Here is a 15,484-nt window from a genome sequence, read left to right on the forward strand (position 1 = left end):
AATTTTATTTCTCTAAAAATTGTTTTGGTTACAATTTTAGTTATATATATATATATTTCAGTAAACATAAATAAACTAAACTGAACCTAACTATATATTAACGTAAATAAATAATTTAAAGAAAATATATCATACAATTTTTTTCACTCGTATTTTAATTAAGATTTATATACTATGAAAAACAATTAGATTTAGAATTTATATTATTTTATAGGAAATAACTATTGTTTGTAGGATGTATAATACTAATAACATTAGTTTAGGTTATAATTTTTGTAAAGGAAAAAGCTACTAAAATTAATTCAATATTTGAATATAAACAATCCCTTTAGTATTAAAATAGGAGCATTACTAGAGATTAACTTTATGCTCATGTATTATTAACAAGAATATCATTTCTTAGGTGGCAACACCACGTGCATTTTCACCCTCTCTAAATAATTCCTCTCATTACATTCTTTGCCATTAGTCATTAATTGTAGCTTAGTATAATTTTTGTTCACATGAATATATAACGTGTTCGTTAACGTGTTTGCCTCTAAGTTATTATCGGTTTGTGTTTTGATATGTACTCTTTTCAAACTAAGTATAGCTGGCGAAAGTTATATGATAGTTATATCACCCACGATCGTAATACTTGATTGAAGTACGTGCACAAATAAAATTGGTACGAGAACCGTAGCTAAAACTAATGAATTTCAACGAGAAAACATAATTTAGTAAAACCAGAGATGTTCATGCAGAACTATGACTAATTTGTTTGATTATGCTTTTTTTTTTATAACTATGAAAGGAAACTGTTTTTGGAATATTTTTTTAAGATATAATAATGTGTATATCAGTCTACAGGTTACAAAAGAAGAGTACCAAAAATTTTCATATTACGTTTTTCCACTCTATCTCATCATCTATATGACTAAACATTGTTATCGAACTCAAAGAGAATGATAGAAGTAAAGACGGTGTATCAATGTCTAACAGAAATACTTTTTGTAAGATATAAAACAAATACATGGCGATTGTGTTTTAATATCACACTTAGAGAATGTTATTGTTTCCTAAAACACATGGTGATTGTCAATCATCTCATTATGAATCAGAGAATTTGTTATAAATTGTCATAAAACTTATAAGAAACTTTATTAGTTTCCTAATTTCATTTTTTTTAAATATTTAAAATGGTACTCAACAACGGTGCATTCGAATATTAGTTTCAAAATATTTTCCAATTATTGCATGATTGAAACAAATAACTTTTTGTGTGCGTTGAGGATATTAAAAATTCTCTCCATATTTAGCTTTCTTCTTGTTCTACGGTGATTGACTCCGGTGGCTTCTTTAGCACCGGAGTCGGTCAATCTTTCCGTTTCCTTTTCGTTTTGCTTCGGTGGTATGAAGATCAAAGAATTAAGGGTGCATCGATATTTGTTCTGGTTGGGATCTAGTCCGTACGAAGTAAGTGATATCAGATCTTTGAGATCTGCGGTGTGGCTCTAGATCCTTCTTATTTTGTCCGCCAGATGATGAGGAATCGGTCATTTCCTGCCTGCATGTCCATGTTTCTCTGCTGATTGCTCTGTATTCACTTCAGTTTCGATCCCCTTCTAATCTACTATCTTTAGATTAGGTTGGTCTGGTGTGGATCGGATCGCTCCATGTTATATCCCAAGAGATCTGGTCGAGCTCTCGTTCGTTGCTTGGCTTCATCCTAGGCGTTCCCTTGGTCGCTATACTGCTTCCGTCGCCACTGAAAGTCTGTTTCAGTTCAGTCTTTCCGAAATTGAAGCCGTGGTCTGCATGCATTAAATGGTTTGTGCTTATTCACTATTGGAGGATTTGATTATCATCTTGTTTGTGATAATCCTTGGTCAGAGTTCACATGGAGATTTAGTGGTTCTGCAAGCTTTGGGTTTGACCTTTTCTGTTTACGTTTTAATGTCTTCGGTGCATCCTTTGTTTACTTCTTTTGATCTTTGTATATGTGTTGTATTCCCTTTTGTTAAGGGCTTTAGCTTCTGGGAAAATTCTGTTTTCGCCGGCAATGGACTCCGGGGAACTAGTGTTCCGCTGGCTCCTTCAATGTTATAATATTTTCAGTGTTTGAAAAAAAACAAATATTAGCCTAATAACATCTCCAATAATAACATCTCCAAAAATGAACTCTATTTTAAATTTTGCAAAACTCTATATTTAAAGTTTCAATGTGTTTTTTTTCAAGAGTAAGACTTCGAACCTAACTTTAAAATTATTTATATTTTACACTATGATCTTTATATTTGTCATAGTTGATGTAAATTCATAAAACTTCTATAAATAACTAGTACATATATATAAATATTACAGAAATATTAATTAAAAAATCTTACACTAAAATATAAAATTATAAATAAAAGTACATAATTAAATATTAAACTGGCAAGCAAATACTACATTATTCCATAAAATTATTTCCGTAATACTCCCATATATAATCAACTAGTGCATTTCGAAGTAAAAAATGATTCTCTTTATTTTTTATTTGTAGATTACGAGCCAAAAATTGTTGAAAACAGATATCCTCATAATATACCCGCCGATAGTTTGATATCATCAAACGAAAAAATCCTTGATCTTTTAAACGAAAGTGCAACAAGCAGAGAAAAAGGTCATGAGATGATTGAATTACGACTGCAAAATGAAGCAAAAAAGTTAGCTTTTAAAGAAGTAAAAGAAGAAAATAAAATATTGTTAAAAAACTTAGCTTCTATCGATGATGTTAATATTCTTGAATACATTCGATCTGAACAAGAAAGAATCGTACGAAAAAGGCGTCAAGAGGAAAAACAACAATCATCTTCGGTTACACAAAATTTGTTTGGACAATATTTTGGAGATTTGGGAGGTTCTGGAACAAATTTACCAGACTATTAGTGTTGTTATAATATTTAAATTTGAGTGATAATTATGTCTTCATGTGTCTTTTTAATAAGTTTTTATTATGGTTTTTTGTAATATTCTTGTTGTTTAATTCTAGTTTTAAAATATTATAAATATTGTTTTAAAATTTTTATTTATTTCATGTGTAAAACTTAAATTTATAAAACAAATTTGAAATATTTATGAGATATAAAAGTTTTAAGGATTAAAACAATAAACAAAAAAATATTTAAGAATTATAAATATGATATATAACTGTAAGCATCAAAATGCAAATAAAAAGATTTCAAATTTGAAATTTTGAAGTTTTTTTTTGGAAAGTAAAAAATTTTATATTTGAAGTTATAGAATTTCTTTTGGAGATGCTTTAATGAGAAACTCTCTCTCTTTTTTCCCTGTTCACACATACAAATCTTTCACAGGGAGAAAGAGTTCTATCTTTGTTTTGATGTAATATAATGTTTTTGATCTAAAAATTCTCCTTTTGTTGTATAAAAGTTTTGATTTTTAGATCGATTTTTTTTTGTTTCGCGAAAGCGATTTTGTTGTGTTTTCAAAATGGATCAGGACGCTTATCAAATCTTATTTCTTTCTCCGTTCTGTTTTGAACAATAAAATTCCGATTATAAATCGGATTTGTTGACAAAGTTGCTCTCTGAGTTCCAAGTAAACTCCGTCCGATCTCCAAACAACCGGACCCATCTTTTCTGATTGGGTAATATCGGGAACCGTCTTCTTGATGCCGCAGTCCTTAGTGGGCGGCTTAAAAGTTTCCGACTCAAAGTTATCGGAAACGGTGGATGCGCTCCAGCCAAAAGATGATGAAGATTGTGGAAGAGTGACGAAGACAACTCTAAAAGATGGTGTTGGAAATGAAGCCTCGAAGCTTGCGACATCTCAGTCGTAATCCTTAGTGAACGTGGGTGGCGCGATTTGAGGCGGAGGAGACGAAAGGGTTTCAAACAGATTTGAAGATTAAGCGACGTAGAAGCTTTCCGGCGACCGGAGGAGAAGCTTCGGGAAAGAGAAGATTGGGCTTGGGCATGATGGACGCGTGTCAAGGAAACTCCCAGGGGCGTACGCGTGCATAATTAAGTCGATGATTAAACAAATTTGTTTTGTTTTCTTTGTAAACCCTAAACGGGCTTTAAATTCTATAAATCCGACCCATCTTGTAACTGCCCAATGGGCTTCATTTCAATGAAATGAGAAAAAAACAAATATTGCCCTAGTTCTTGAACTAATTTAATATTACGAGAAAAACAAGGTACTGCACAATTAATATATATTCTTAAATTTCAATTATGACATTTATTCCCTTACTATGACTTTCAAAAATAGTAAGCGTTGTCAATTAACATTACTTGCGTGACAATGCATGATATTCAGAATATTCCAAATTAAGAATGTTTTGAACTAAATATGACTCTAATTCGGAATATATACGTACTCATTAATATTATACGATTTTGGTAATGGAAATTTTAAGTCGAAACCGAATCATATAGTGTTTTCTTTCATCAACACTGATTGATCTTAAATTTATTTTCGTTGATCAATATATTTGTTTGTTTTCTATAATATTTCAATGAATCCGTTGTGAATTTGAATTACGAAAATAATTATGGCAAATTTTGGGAATTAGTGTTAATTTGAATTACGCAAATAAAGATGGCGATTAGCAATCATATTTACCCGATACACACGCCAATCATATATAAATACAAGGCCTTCTAGTTACATTTTCTCACCACCGTCTCCTTCTCAATACATTCTTATCACAAAATTTTTTGAAAGCACAACACTCATGGCGGCCTTCAACTCTGTTGCCGATTTGATTAATTTTTTTCACTCTTACTATTAAATATAAATGGAAAATATACTTCTTTTTATTTGCATATCCTATAATTATAAAGGAAAACAAAAAACCTTGGAGCAACACAGCCTGAACAAGACGGAAGGAATTGGTACGGAAACCGAACGGCCAAGAAAGGATAAAGAAGCTCAAGTTTTTGTAAAACTGATGATAAACTAATAAAATCAGACGAGAGAAACTAAAAAAACTATGCTCAAATTAGTGGCTTGCAGATTTGAAATAGAAAAATATCCATTAAGAAACCGACGATTTTACCAATTACAATGGATGTATGTTTTACTAATTATAATCGATGCATTGTTGCAAACTTGCAATATAAACAGCGCTTAGAACAAATGAAAAAGGTATTTTAGAATACCTTGGTTGATGTCACATATATGTAGTATTTTAGAATACCTTGGTTGATGTCACATATTCTGATTCACATATATATATATGTAGTAGATTCTGATCGTCGAAGTGCATGCTAATCGAGAACCGTGGTGGATAATCACTTTTTTTTTTTGGTCAAACCTTACTTTCACATAAAAACTTAAACTGTTTCGGTTACAATCCCAGAGCGGGAGCTTAATGCATATAGAGCGTCCTTAGCTAACCGGTCAGCAGTTGCATTACAGTTGCGAGGAACAAACTTAAAAGAGATAGAGACAAAGGATCTACTCAACACGTCGATGTCATGGAGGATTCATTTGAGGGCTATCACAGATGAGCTTCCTGTGATAAAAGTGATCAGACTTTTCGAATCTGATAAACAGATTAAGTCCTAAATTTCGCGTGCTACGGCATCTTTCAAAGCAGCTCGAAGAGCCAATGCTTCTGCAACAAGAGCCGAGGCCACCACCTTACTCTCCATTGTACCTTGGAAGAGGGTGTCTCCTTTTGGATCTGAGCATGTCCAGCCCATTCCCACTTGCCCTGAAGAGCTGTTCCAAGCGGCATCAACATGGCAGAGATACACATTATTTAGTACCTGATTTTGAATTAGACTCACAGAGCAGTCTTTAGATGAAGCAGTGGGGGGCTTAGGCTTGTCTTCGTTAGCTAGTTGCCACTCCCTTGCATGTTTCAAAGCTTTTAACATGACCTCTGTTTCAGAAAAAGACTTGTCTTCAAACATCAGTTGATTCCTACTTGTCCAAATTACCCACAACACCCAAGGGTAAAGAGGCAAGCTCGAACCCGTGGGGGGGGGGGGGGGGGGGGGTCATGCTTGAGCATGCTTGAAGCAACTCAAAAGTAGATCGGACAGTGTCTTCTGACGGCTTATTAATAGCTGGAACTCTCTCACAGACTCGCTTAGCAAAAGGGCATGAAAGCATAACATGGAGGACAGATTCGCTTTCACCACATCTCTTGCATTTGCCATCAACTTGTACTCCTCTCTTGATCAGTGCTTCTCCAACAGCCAGAATTTCATTTTTAAGTTTCCACAAGAAGTGTTTCAGCTTAGGGGAGCACTTAACGTTCCATCCACATTTCTTCCACCTGAAATTACCTTGCCTTTCTGCTACATTTAGTTTTGCGAGAGCATACCCTGTTTTAGTAGTATATTGCCCTGTCTTTTCCGGGAGCCACATCAGTTCATCTCGCATCTTGAATGAGCTAGGAACTAATTTTTGAATGCTATCTTCGTAGGCAGGCAGGTGGAGTCGGATCTTGTTCTGGTTCCATTCTACAGTCCCTGGGGTAAATAGGTCACACACCATCAGGTCTTGGTTTCCTGAGGTTGCAGGTCCAAAGGGGCGCAGTTGTTTCTCCGTCGACAACCAGTGATCCTTCTACACTCTAACCGATCTCCCATCTCCTATCACCCACCCCAGTCCTTTCCGTAAGATCTCTCGACCCGCCAAAATTCCCCTCCACCCATGTGAGGATGAGCTCGGGGCCGAACACTCTAGGAAATCATCAGTTAAGCAGTACTTGTTCAGCAGCGTCTGGGCTAATAGAGATGATGGGTCTTTCAGTAAGCGCCAAGCATGCTTAGCCAAGAGTGCTGATATATTGTGTTTTGGCACATTATACATATGTCTTTCTAATAGTTTTCATGTTTTTATCGAGTCTATTTAATCCATTTCGAGTCATAACAGGTCTAGAGTTGCATTGGATGGGAAATTGACCAACTAGAGGAAAAGAAGAGAGAAAAGTATGATTTGGAGTCTTTCACGCAGAACAGCCAACTGGAGCAGCCTGAGTGCCTGTTCCAGCGACAGAGATAAAAAAAAAAGTTTCTAAATATTTTGGGATTTGCCCTAGATTTCCTATTTCCTTCCTCTAGCCGCCTGTGGCTCCTATATATATAGTTTCCTATTTATTATTTTAGACCTACCTTAGTTTTTACGCAAGAAAAGTCTAGCCGCCTGTGGCTCCTATATATATAGTTTCCTATTTATTATTTTAGACCTACCTTAGTTTTTACGCAAGAAAAGACCTAAGAGAGCTTTGATTTAGCTATTGCTACTTGTAAGGGAGAATGCCTCATCTATCTCATAGAGAAGATTATCATGAACCCTCTGATTTCTTTGATATATTATATGCAGTATTATTCAGAAATCATGCTTCTCTGTTCTTGTGTTATGCCTGAGTAGTCACCGAGTTAGTTTAGGGTTCTAGGGTGTTGGATTCGTAAACTGAGCATAGATAAGTCATCTTAGATTGTTTACATTCACATCTGTTTTTATTGCTTGCATTGAACCGATCACTTAGTGCATGAATTAGGGTTAATCGATTTAGCTAACCGTTGATTGATAACCTGATACGATTTGAATGAGCTTTGCATCCCTAGTCAGCGAGAGTAGATACTAGGGTGTATTGTGAACATATCGGACTTGAACTCTAAGGCTTGCTGGCGCGTCTTGATCCAAACGAGAGTTTAGGCATCAATACCGATCTGCAAAGGAATCAATACCACGAGAGTGGGTTGATTCAACTTGAGTGATCCGAGTTTAGACTTGTTATAAACTGAACTTGAATAATTGCTTGGTTCGCGAACTCCTTGTCTGAAAAGAAACCCTAGACTAGCGTCTTTAATCAATTCGAAAACAACCTAATCTTGTTACTTGTTCTTTAAGTTAATTACATCTTTTAAACCCCCACTTCGTTTTAGCTTAATTTTGATCTCATAAAGATAAAATGTGAACTGGTCCTCTGGAATTGAATATACACATATTACAACTACACTGTTAACTTGATAGTAGATAAAGATCCAATTTTAGTGTATCAAGTTTTGGCGCCGTTGCCGGGGACCAGCTTTTTACCTTTATTTTTCGGTTATTTATTTAGTCTAAAACTTCTAACTTGTTTAAATCTTTTTTTTTTTTGCAGTTAAAGACCCAGGTGCATGACCAGTAGACATACTCGGAGCAATACACAAGGGGATTTAATTTCGCTTACAAACCCGGAACTCGCAAGCTTAGAAAGAACCAACCGTCAACAAAAATCAATCACTGCAACAATGGCCGACTTTGGCACTCCAGAACAAATGGCCGCGTCTATGCAACAAATGCAACAGCAGATGCAACAGATGCAAGTGTTACAGCAAACAATCGCAGCGCAGCAACTGGCTGCACAGCGGGAACCACCTGTCCCAATTGGTGAGTGAAACCTACCGCGTAACATCCCTGCTACGCGCTCTGCTATCGCTCCACCACCATGTCAAAGGGCAGACTTTGAAATAAACCCGGCATGATCAATCTTGTCTAGAGAAAAATGTTCCATGGACTGTCAGTTGAAATACCGATGGAACACATTGAAGCTTTTGAAGAGATATGCAGTTTCACTCGTGCAAACGGCGTTCCACCCGATTACATCAAATGCATGATGTTCCCATTCTCTCTAGCAGACAAGGCTTCACGATGGCTTAAGTCATTACCTACAGGTTCCCTAACCTCTTGGGAACAGGTTAGAGCAGCTTTCTTGGGATACTTCTACACGAAAGCCAAAACAGCTGCCCTAAGGAACAAGATTTCCTCCTTCAAGCAACTCTCTAGTGAACCTTTCAACGAAGCTTGGGAACGGTTCAATGATACCCTCAGAGAGTGTCCTCATTACGGGTTCGACGATGACCATGTTCTAGGAATCTTCTATGATGGAGTGGAATGGGAGTTCCGCAATGCTCTGAACGCAGCGAGCAATGGATATTTCATGACTCAAACCACAGAAGGAGCTCACGCGCTAATAGAGAACATGGCAGCTAGTTCATCCAACAAAAACGTGGAGACTGACCGTTCCAAAAAGGTGAACAACATGGACACTAGGAAGATTGATGACCTCGCCGCTAAGGTCGATCTGCTGCTCAAGCACAATCAGAATCAGATCTATATCATGGAAGAAATCAATCTGGAACCAGGTACTACAGATGTTGCAGCAGAAACCGAGACATCAGAAGAAGATCAGCAAGAGGTCAGTTACGTCAATGGGCAGGGTTGGCAGTTCAAAAACTACCATCCAAATCCTAATGTGAGGAACAAGACCAATCCAGACAACCCCAACGACAGATCTCAGGGAAATCAGTTCCAAAACACTGGATATCAGAAGCCATACTTCCAGAATCAGAATCAGAATGGGAAGATGTTCATCCTCAGCCAGGCTCAAAATCAATTTCAGTACCGGCAAAATAATCCACAGGCTGCTCCTACAACCGCGAGCGGTCTGCCAGATGAGCTGAAGGGAATGATGCAACAACTTCTGCAAGGTCAACAGATTCAAGAAAAAGCACTAAACCAGGTTACAACCGAGATAAACACTCGGATGGACAACATGTTCACGAAATTGAATTCCAAATATGATGCTGTAGCAAGCCACATAAGGCATATGGACGTTCAGATTGCTCAAACTGCTAAAACAATAAAAAGGCAACAAGGAACACTCCCAGGGAAAACATACAAGAATACCCAGGACTGTAACGCAGTCGAGCTGAGAAGTGGAAGACATCTATCAGATCCTGTCCCCAAGAAGCTCACTGCTCAAGAGAAGGGAAAACAGAAAGAGGGAGAACCACCTTCGCTTGAGGATGTCCACGATGACGATCATGAACTGGAACAGCCAACAACTGCAGAACCATTAGCCCCCACGATGCAAGATCAACCTGTTCCAACTCGCGTCTACATCCAGTCCCTGCTAAGAAATCACGCAAGGATTGCGAAGAGATGAAGTGCAAAAAGATGCTTGAAGAGTTGAACGTTAAGTTCTCTCTCATGGATGCTATTCAGATGATTACTTCAATGCACAGTCTTGTGAAAGGGCTGATCTCCGAGAAGACTTTTGCAGACAACAACATCATGATGGTCTCGAAAGAATAAAGCACAGTCCTTCAAAACAGAACAGTCAGGAAATTGGAAGATCCTGGAAAATTTGTCATATCTGTTTAGATTGGAAAAACAGCCTTCGCTTGTTCTCTGTGCGATTTGGGTTCCAGTGTGAATCCCATGCCCTACTCAGTTGCAAAACACATGGGACTAACCAACTTCAAGCCAACCAGGATTTCTTTGGTGTTCGCAGACAGATCAGTCAAGTTGCCAGTAGGTGTTCTTGAAGATCTACAAGTTCAAATTGGTGACACCACTGTTCCGGCAGACTTCGTTGTTCTAGAGCTCGAAGATGAACCAAAAGACCCTCTCATTCTGGGCCGTCCTTTCCTGTGCACAACTGGTGCAATCATTGATGTCCGCAACGGGACGATTGATCTCCAACTGGGAGATATTGTGATGAAGTTCGAGATGGATGAGCTCCTCAAACGACCTATGCTAGATGGTCAGAACTTCACGATTAGCGACGAGAATGCCGCCTTGACTCCTCAACAAGGGATGATCAAAGAAATCCTCGCAGATGATCCTTTGAAAGTAGCTCTGATACGAGTAGAGTCTGAGTAGAACACGTGCAACGTTGATGCCGACGGATACGAAAAGATGCTAGACTCGTGTGAAATCATCGAGAAGCCGGTCGCTTTTCTAAGTCTGGGGGAAACGAGCAATCAGATTTCACCAGAAGGAGCAGCTGCTCCTAAAAAGCCGACCAAACCAACCAGCCAGCTCGATGATTCGTGGAGCAAACTCAAGGCTCCAAAGATCGAATTAAAGTCCCTTCCAGCGGGACTCAGGTATGCATTTCTTGGACCTAATTCAACATACCCTGTCATCGTGAACTCTGAGCTTAATAATGTGGAAACTGCTAAACTATTGTGTGAATTGAGAAAATACCGGAAGGCAAAAGGATATTCGTTAGATGAAATTCCCGGTATTTCACCTGATTTATGCATGCATAGAATACACCTAGAAGATGAATCGATGACTTCTGTAGAACATCAGAGACGTCTAAACCCAAATCTAAAAGATATTGTTAAGAAAGAGATAATGAAACTTCTAGACACTGGTGTAATTTATGCGATTTCTGATAGTAAGTGGGTTAGTCATGTTCATGTAGTTCCTAAGAAAGGGGGGATCACTGTGGTTGCTAATGAAAAGAACGAATTAATACCCACTAGGACAGTAACCGGTCACCGTATGTGTATTGATTTTCGAAAACTAAACACAGCCACACGAAAGGATCACTTCCCCCTCCCATTTATTGATCAAATGCTTGAAAGATTGGCTAACCACCCATACTACTGCTTCTTAGATGTCTATTCATGTTTCTTACAGATTCCCATTCATCCAGACGTTCAGGAGGAGACGACCTTCACATGTCCTTACGGCACTTTTGCCTACAGGAGAATGCCGTTTGGTTTGTGCAACTCTCCTGCGACATTCCAGCGTTGCATGATGTCTATTTTCACTGACCTAATTGAGGATATAATGGAAGTTTTCATGGACGATTTTAGCGTCTATGGGAACTCCTTTTCTGTGTGTTTGTCAAACTTGTGCAGGGTCCTTCAGCGCAGCGAGGAAAAGCATCTCGTTTTGAAATTGGGAGAAGTGTCACTTCATGGTGCGAGATGGGATTGTTCTCGGTCACAAAATCTCAGAAAAGGGGATCGAAGTGGACAAAGCAAAGATAGAAGTGATGATGAGATTACAATCTCCAATCTCTGTCAAAGGAATCTGGAGTTTCCTCGGACATGCTGGCTTTTACAGAAGATTCATAAAGGACTTTTCCAAAATCGCAAGACCACTCACTCGCCTGCTTTGCAATGAGACAAGATTTGAGTTCGATAGCAATTGTTTGTCAGCTTTCCACACGATCAAAGGAGCTCTAGTCAGTGCACCCATCGTGCAACCACCAGACTGGGAGCTCCCATTCGAGATCATGACAAACGCAAGCGATTTTACAGTTGGAGCTGTGCTGGGACAACGAAAAGACAAGAAGCTTCACGTGATCTATTACGCGAGCAGGACATTAGATGAAGGTCAGTGTCGCTATGCAACTACAGAAAAGGAACTTCTAGCAATTGTCTGTGCCTTTGAAAAGTTCAGATCCTACTTAGTGGGATCTAAGGTGATAGTGCACACAGATCATGCAGCATTGAGGTACTTGCTGACGAAGAAGGATGCGAAACCAAAGCTACTCCGATGGATCTTATTGCTCCAGGAATTTGACCTGGCAAGCAAAGACAAAAAGGACATTGAGAATGGCGTTGCAAACCACCTCTCCAGAATGAAAATAGATGAAAATACAACACTTGATGACAGCCTTCCAGTCGAGCATGTCTACTCGATCAGTCTGGGAAGCGTCACAGAACAACCACTCCGTCCAGTTTGCTCCAGCGTTCTGGAACACCTTGTCTGTGCGATCAAAAAGCAACATCCCAATCTTCCATGGTTTGCTGAGATCGCCAACTATCTGGCTGTTGAGAAAGAACCTGTCAAATTCACTGGCAATGATAAACGAAAATTTCTGAGAGGAGCAAGACATTACTATTGGGATGAACCCTATCTGTACCGTAGCTGCAAGGACGGAGTATTCCGACGATGTGTATCTGAATCTGAGATTCCATGAATCCTCTATCACTGTCATGGTTCCTCTTATGCAGGGCACTTTACGACCTTTAAAACCGTGTCTAAGATCCTTCAAGCCGGTTTTTGGTGGCCAACAATGTTCCAAGACGCCCATTCCTACATCTCTAGATGCGACCCATGCCAACGACAAGGGAATATCAGTAAACGGAATGAGATGCCTCAGAACTTCATCTTGGAGGTTGAAGTATTCGATTGTTGGGGAATCGACTTCATGGGACCATTCCCACCATCCTTCAAGAATGAGTACATCTTGGTAGCAGTTGACTACGTTTCTAAATGGGTGGAAGCGATTGCCAGTCTCACAAACGACGCAAGGGTGGTAACTAAGATGTTCAAAACCATAATCTATCCAAGATTTGGGGTACCACACATGGTCATCAGTGATGGGGGTAGTCATTTCATCAACAAGATCTTTGCAGGTCTATTGAAGAAGAACGGGGTGCAACACAAGGTAGCCACGCCATATCACCCTCAAACTAGTGGGCAAGTGGAAGTTTCAAACAGAGAGATCAAGAGCATCCTGAGAAAACAGTTAACATAAGCCGCAAGGATTGGTTGCTCAAGCTAGACAACGCTCTCTGGGCTTACAGAACAGCCTACAAAACACCAATCGGGACTACTCCTTACAATCTGGTGTACGGTAAACCTTGTCACCTGCCCGTTTAGTTGGAGTATAAGGCAGCTTGGGCTGTGAAACTACTCAACTTCGACATCAAACCAGCAGCAGAGAGACGATCCATGCAGATTCACGAATTGGAGGAAATTAGGCAACTCGCCTATGAAAGCTCTAAGATCTACAAGGAGCGAACAAAGGCTTACCATGACAAGAGGATCATCAACCGCAACTTTCAACCTAAGGATCAGGTGAACCTGTTCAACTCAAGGTTACGATTGTTCCCTGGAAAGCTGAGATCTAGGTGGTCCAGACCATTCACCATTAAAGAAGTATGCCCCCACGGAGCTGTTGTGTTGCTGAACACGAAAGGGGAAGAATTTGTTGTCAATGGCCAACGCATAAAGTCGTATCTAGCTGAGACAACAGTCGAAGAGGGTGAAGAAATTCCCCTAAGCGACCCGCCCTTAGCCTGATAGGCCAACCAAGTCAAGCTAGTGACTTAAACCAAGCGCTTGGTGGGAGGCAACCCACTGGTGAGTGTAAATATTTCTTTTAGATTTCGTTTTTGTTTCTTTTTTGCAGGATAAAAATCAAAAACCCCGAGTTACTAAAAACCGGAACAGTCTCCGATTTTTTCGGAGCAGCTGCTCCGCGAAGGTAAGTCTCTCGGGACCAAAAAAAAATAAACAGTTTTAATTAGATTTGAATTAATTTTGTAAAATAGAGGAAAACTCTAAGAAGTGGGAAGTGGGGCACGAAGTGAGCCTATAAAAAGGGGAACTTTCCTTATCTCTTTCCCACTTCCACAAAACTTGCCTCCTCCATCGCCCTCACCCCTCTCCTTTTAAAACCTTAAACTCTTTCAACTTCTTCAACTTATTTTGAGTTTTTCGGTTTCTATTTGCTTAGATTTCGAACTATTTGGCTTATTTTCAGGACTTTACCATCTCCAATCAAACGATAAGAGGTGAAATCACACTGTGATCCTCGGCCTACAAATCTCTTTCTCTTCTCTTCTTTGCGCTTGCATAGATCGATTCTAGGGTTTATCAAAATTAAAATCAACCTCTCCTTTTGCTGCTAGGATGGTTAATAGAAGATGAGATGAGAATAGTTAAATCGATTAGGTGGAAAGTCATAACCTTTGGGCCAATGTTCTCAAATTACACATGCATAGATTTCTAAGATATGATTTTGGGATCTATTGAATCGATTGTTGATTGGCGAGTTGAATGAAAGTATCTAATCTTCTAAAGTGATTGTATCTGGTTTGCCATTGTCAATCGCTTGTTATCTCTACATTGGGTTATGGAATAGTTTGGAAAGAGCAACTAAAATCGTAAAAGCTTCCAACTATTTCCATTCAAACCCAATCGAACGGTTTTGTTTTGCAGATGGCTCCCAGACGAACCAATGCAGCATCTAGAATCAAGCCCCAATACGCTCAGGGTGAACCGGAGGATTACATTGTTCCCCTAACCTACCCATGGCCACGAGACGAGGGAACCGAGATCTCCATCACAGACGAGAACATCCCTAAGACCTCGGAGACAAGATGGGACAAGGAAGCCTCGCGCCGCTACAACACTCTGCTCAACACCAACATCTTCCCAACCCGTTTCGTCGACGCCGGGGCCTTGAGTGACTTGGGCCTCCATGAAGACTTACATGCGGTTCTCCAAGTGTTAGGAATAGCTGATCGCTGTACCCTGATTTGGTGAGGCAAGTCCTCGCCACCGCGGAGCTAACTTTCAAAAGGCCCAGTTTCCCAATCTTTGAGGAAGCCTCCTTCACTTTCTTTGCAAGCGGTGTCAAGCATTCCATCAGCTTGGAAGCGCTGACTGAGGTCTACGAGATGTCCGAGGAATACACTTAGATGTCCTTTCCAAGGAAGTTTGTTCCAGAGCAAGCATTCTGGAAATTCATCGCTTCAGGGGATTTCAAATCTCGATCAGCCAGTCAGTCTCACATCCGTAACCCTGTTCTGCGCATTACTGCTAAGGTCCAAAGCAATCTGCTCTTCACAAAGGACCAGACGTCAAAGGTGACACGTGGAGAGTTGCAGATGCTATGTGCCGGTGTTGAGGACGAGCTCAAATCCTCCGACATTGGGATTCCGACCGCGCT

The 15,484-nt window shown here is 39.5% G+C and overlaps 2 protein-coding genes and 1 non-coding gene across 3 annotated transcripts; 2 read left to right on the top strand and 1 right to left on the bottom strand.

Moving 5' to 3' along the window:
* Positions 1 to 8,243: 8,243 nt before the first annotated feature.
* On the top strand, positions 8,244 to 9,940 carry LOC106372986. Its single transcript, XM_048766659.1, has 2 exons — positions 8,244 to 8,382; positions 8,517 to 9,940. The coding sequence occupies exons 1-2, from the start codon at positions 8,244 to 8,246 to the stop codon at positions 9,938 to 9,940; spliced, it is 1,563 nt and encodes a 520-aa protein (XP_048622616.1).
* On the bottom strand, positions 8,738 to 8,844 carry LOC125592169. The gene has a single exon (XR_007328016.1). It is a non-coding gene; the product is annotated as a small nucleolar RNA R71 (small nucleolar RNA).
* Positions 9,941 to 12,817: 2,877 nt separating the features above from the next.
* Positions 12,818 to 13,830, top strand: LOC125591804. Its single transcript, XM_048766660.1, has 2 exons — positions 12,818 to 13,192; positions 13,408 to 13,830. Exons 1-2 carry the CDS (start codon positions 12,818 to 12,820, stop codon positions 13,828 to 13,830), a joined length of 798 nt encoding a protein of 265 aa, XP_048622617.1.
* The last annotated feature ends 1,654 nt before the right edge of the window (positions 13,831 to 15,484 follow it).

The sequence above is a fragment of the Brassica napus genome, chromosome C8, assembly GCF_020379485.1.
Source record: "Brassica napus cultivar Da-Ae chromosome C8, Da-Ae, whole genome shotgun sequence".
In the NCBI taxonomy this organism is placed as follows: domain Eukaryota; kingdom Viridiplantae; phylum Streptophyta; class Magnoliopsida; order Brassicales; family Brassicaceae; genus Brassica; species Brassica napus.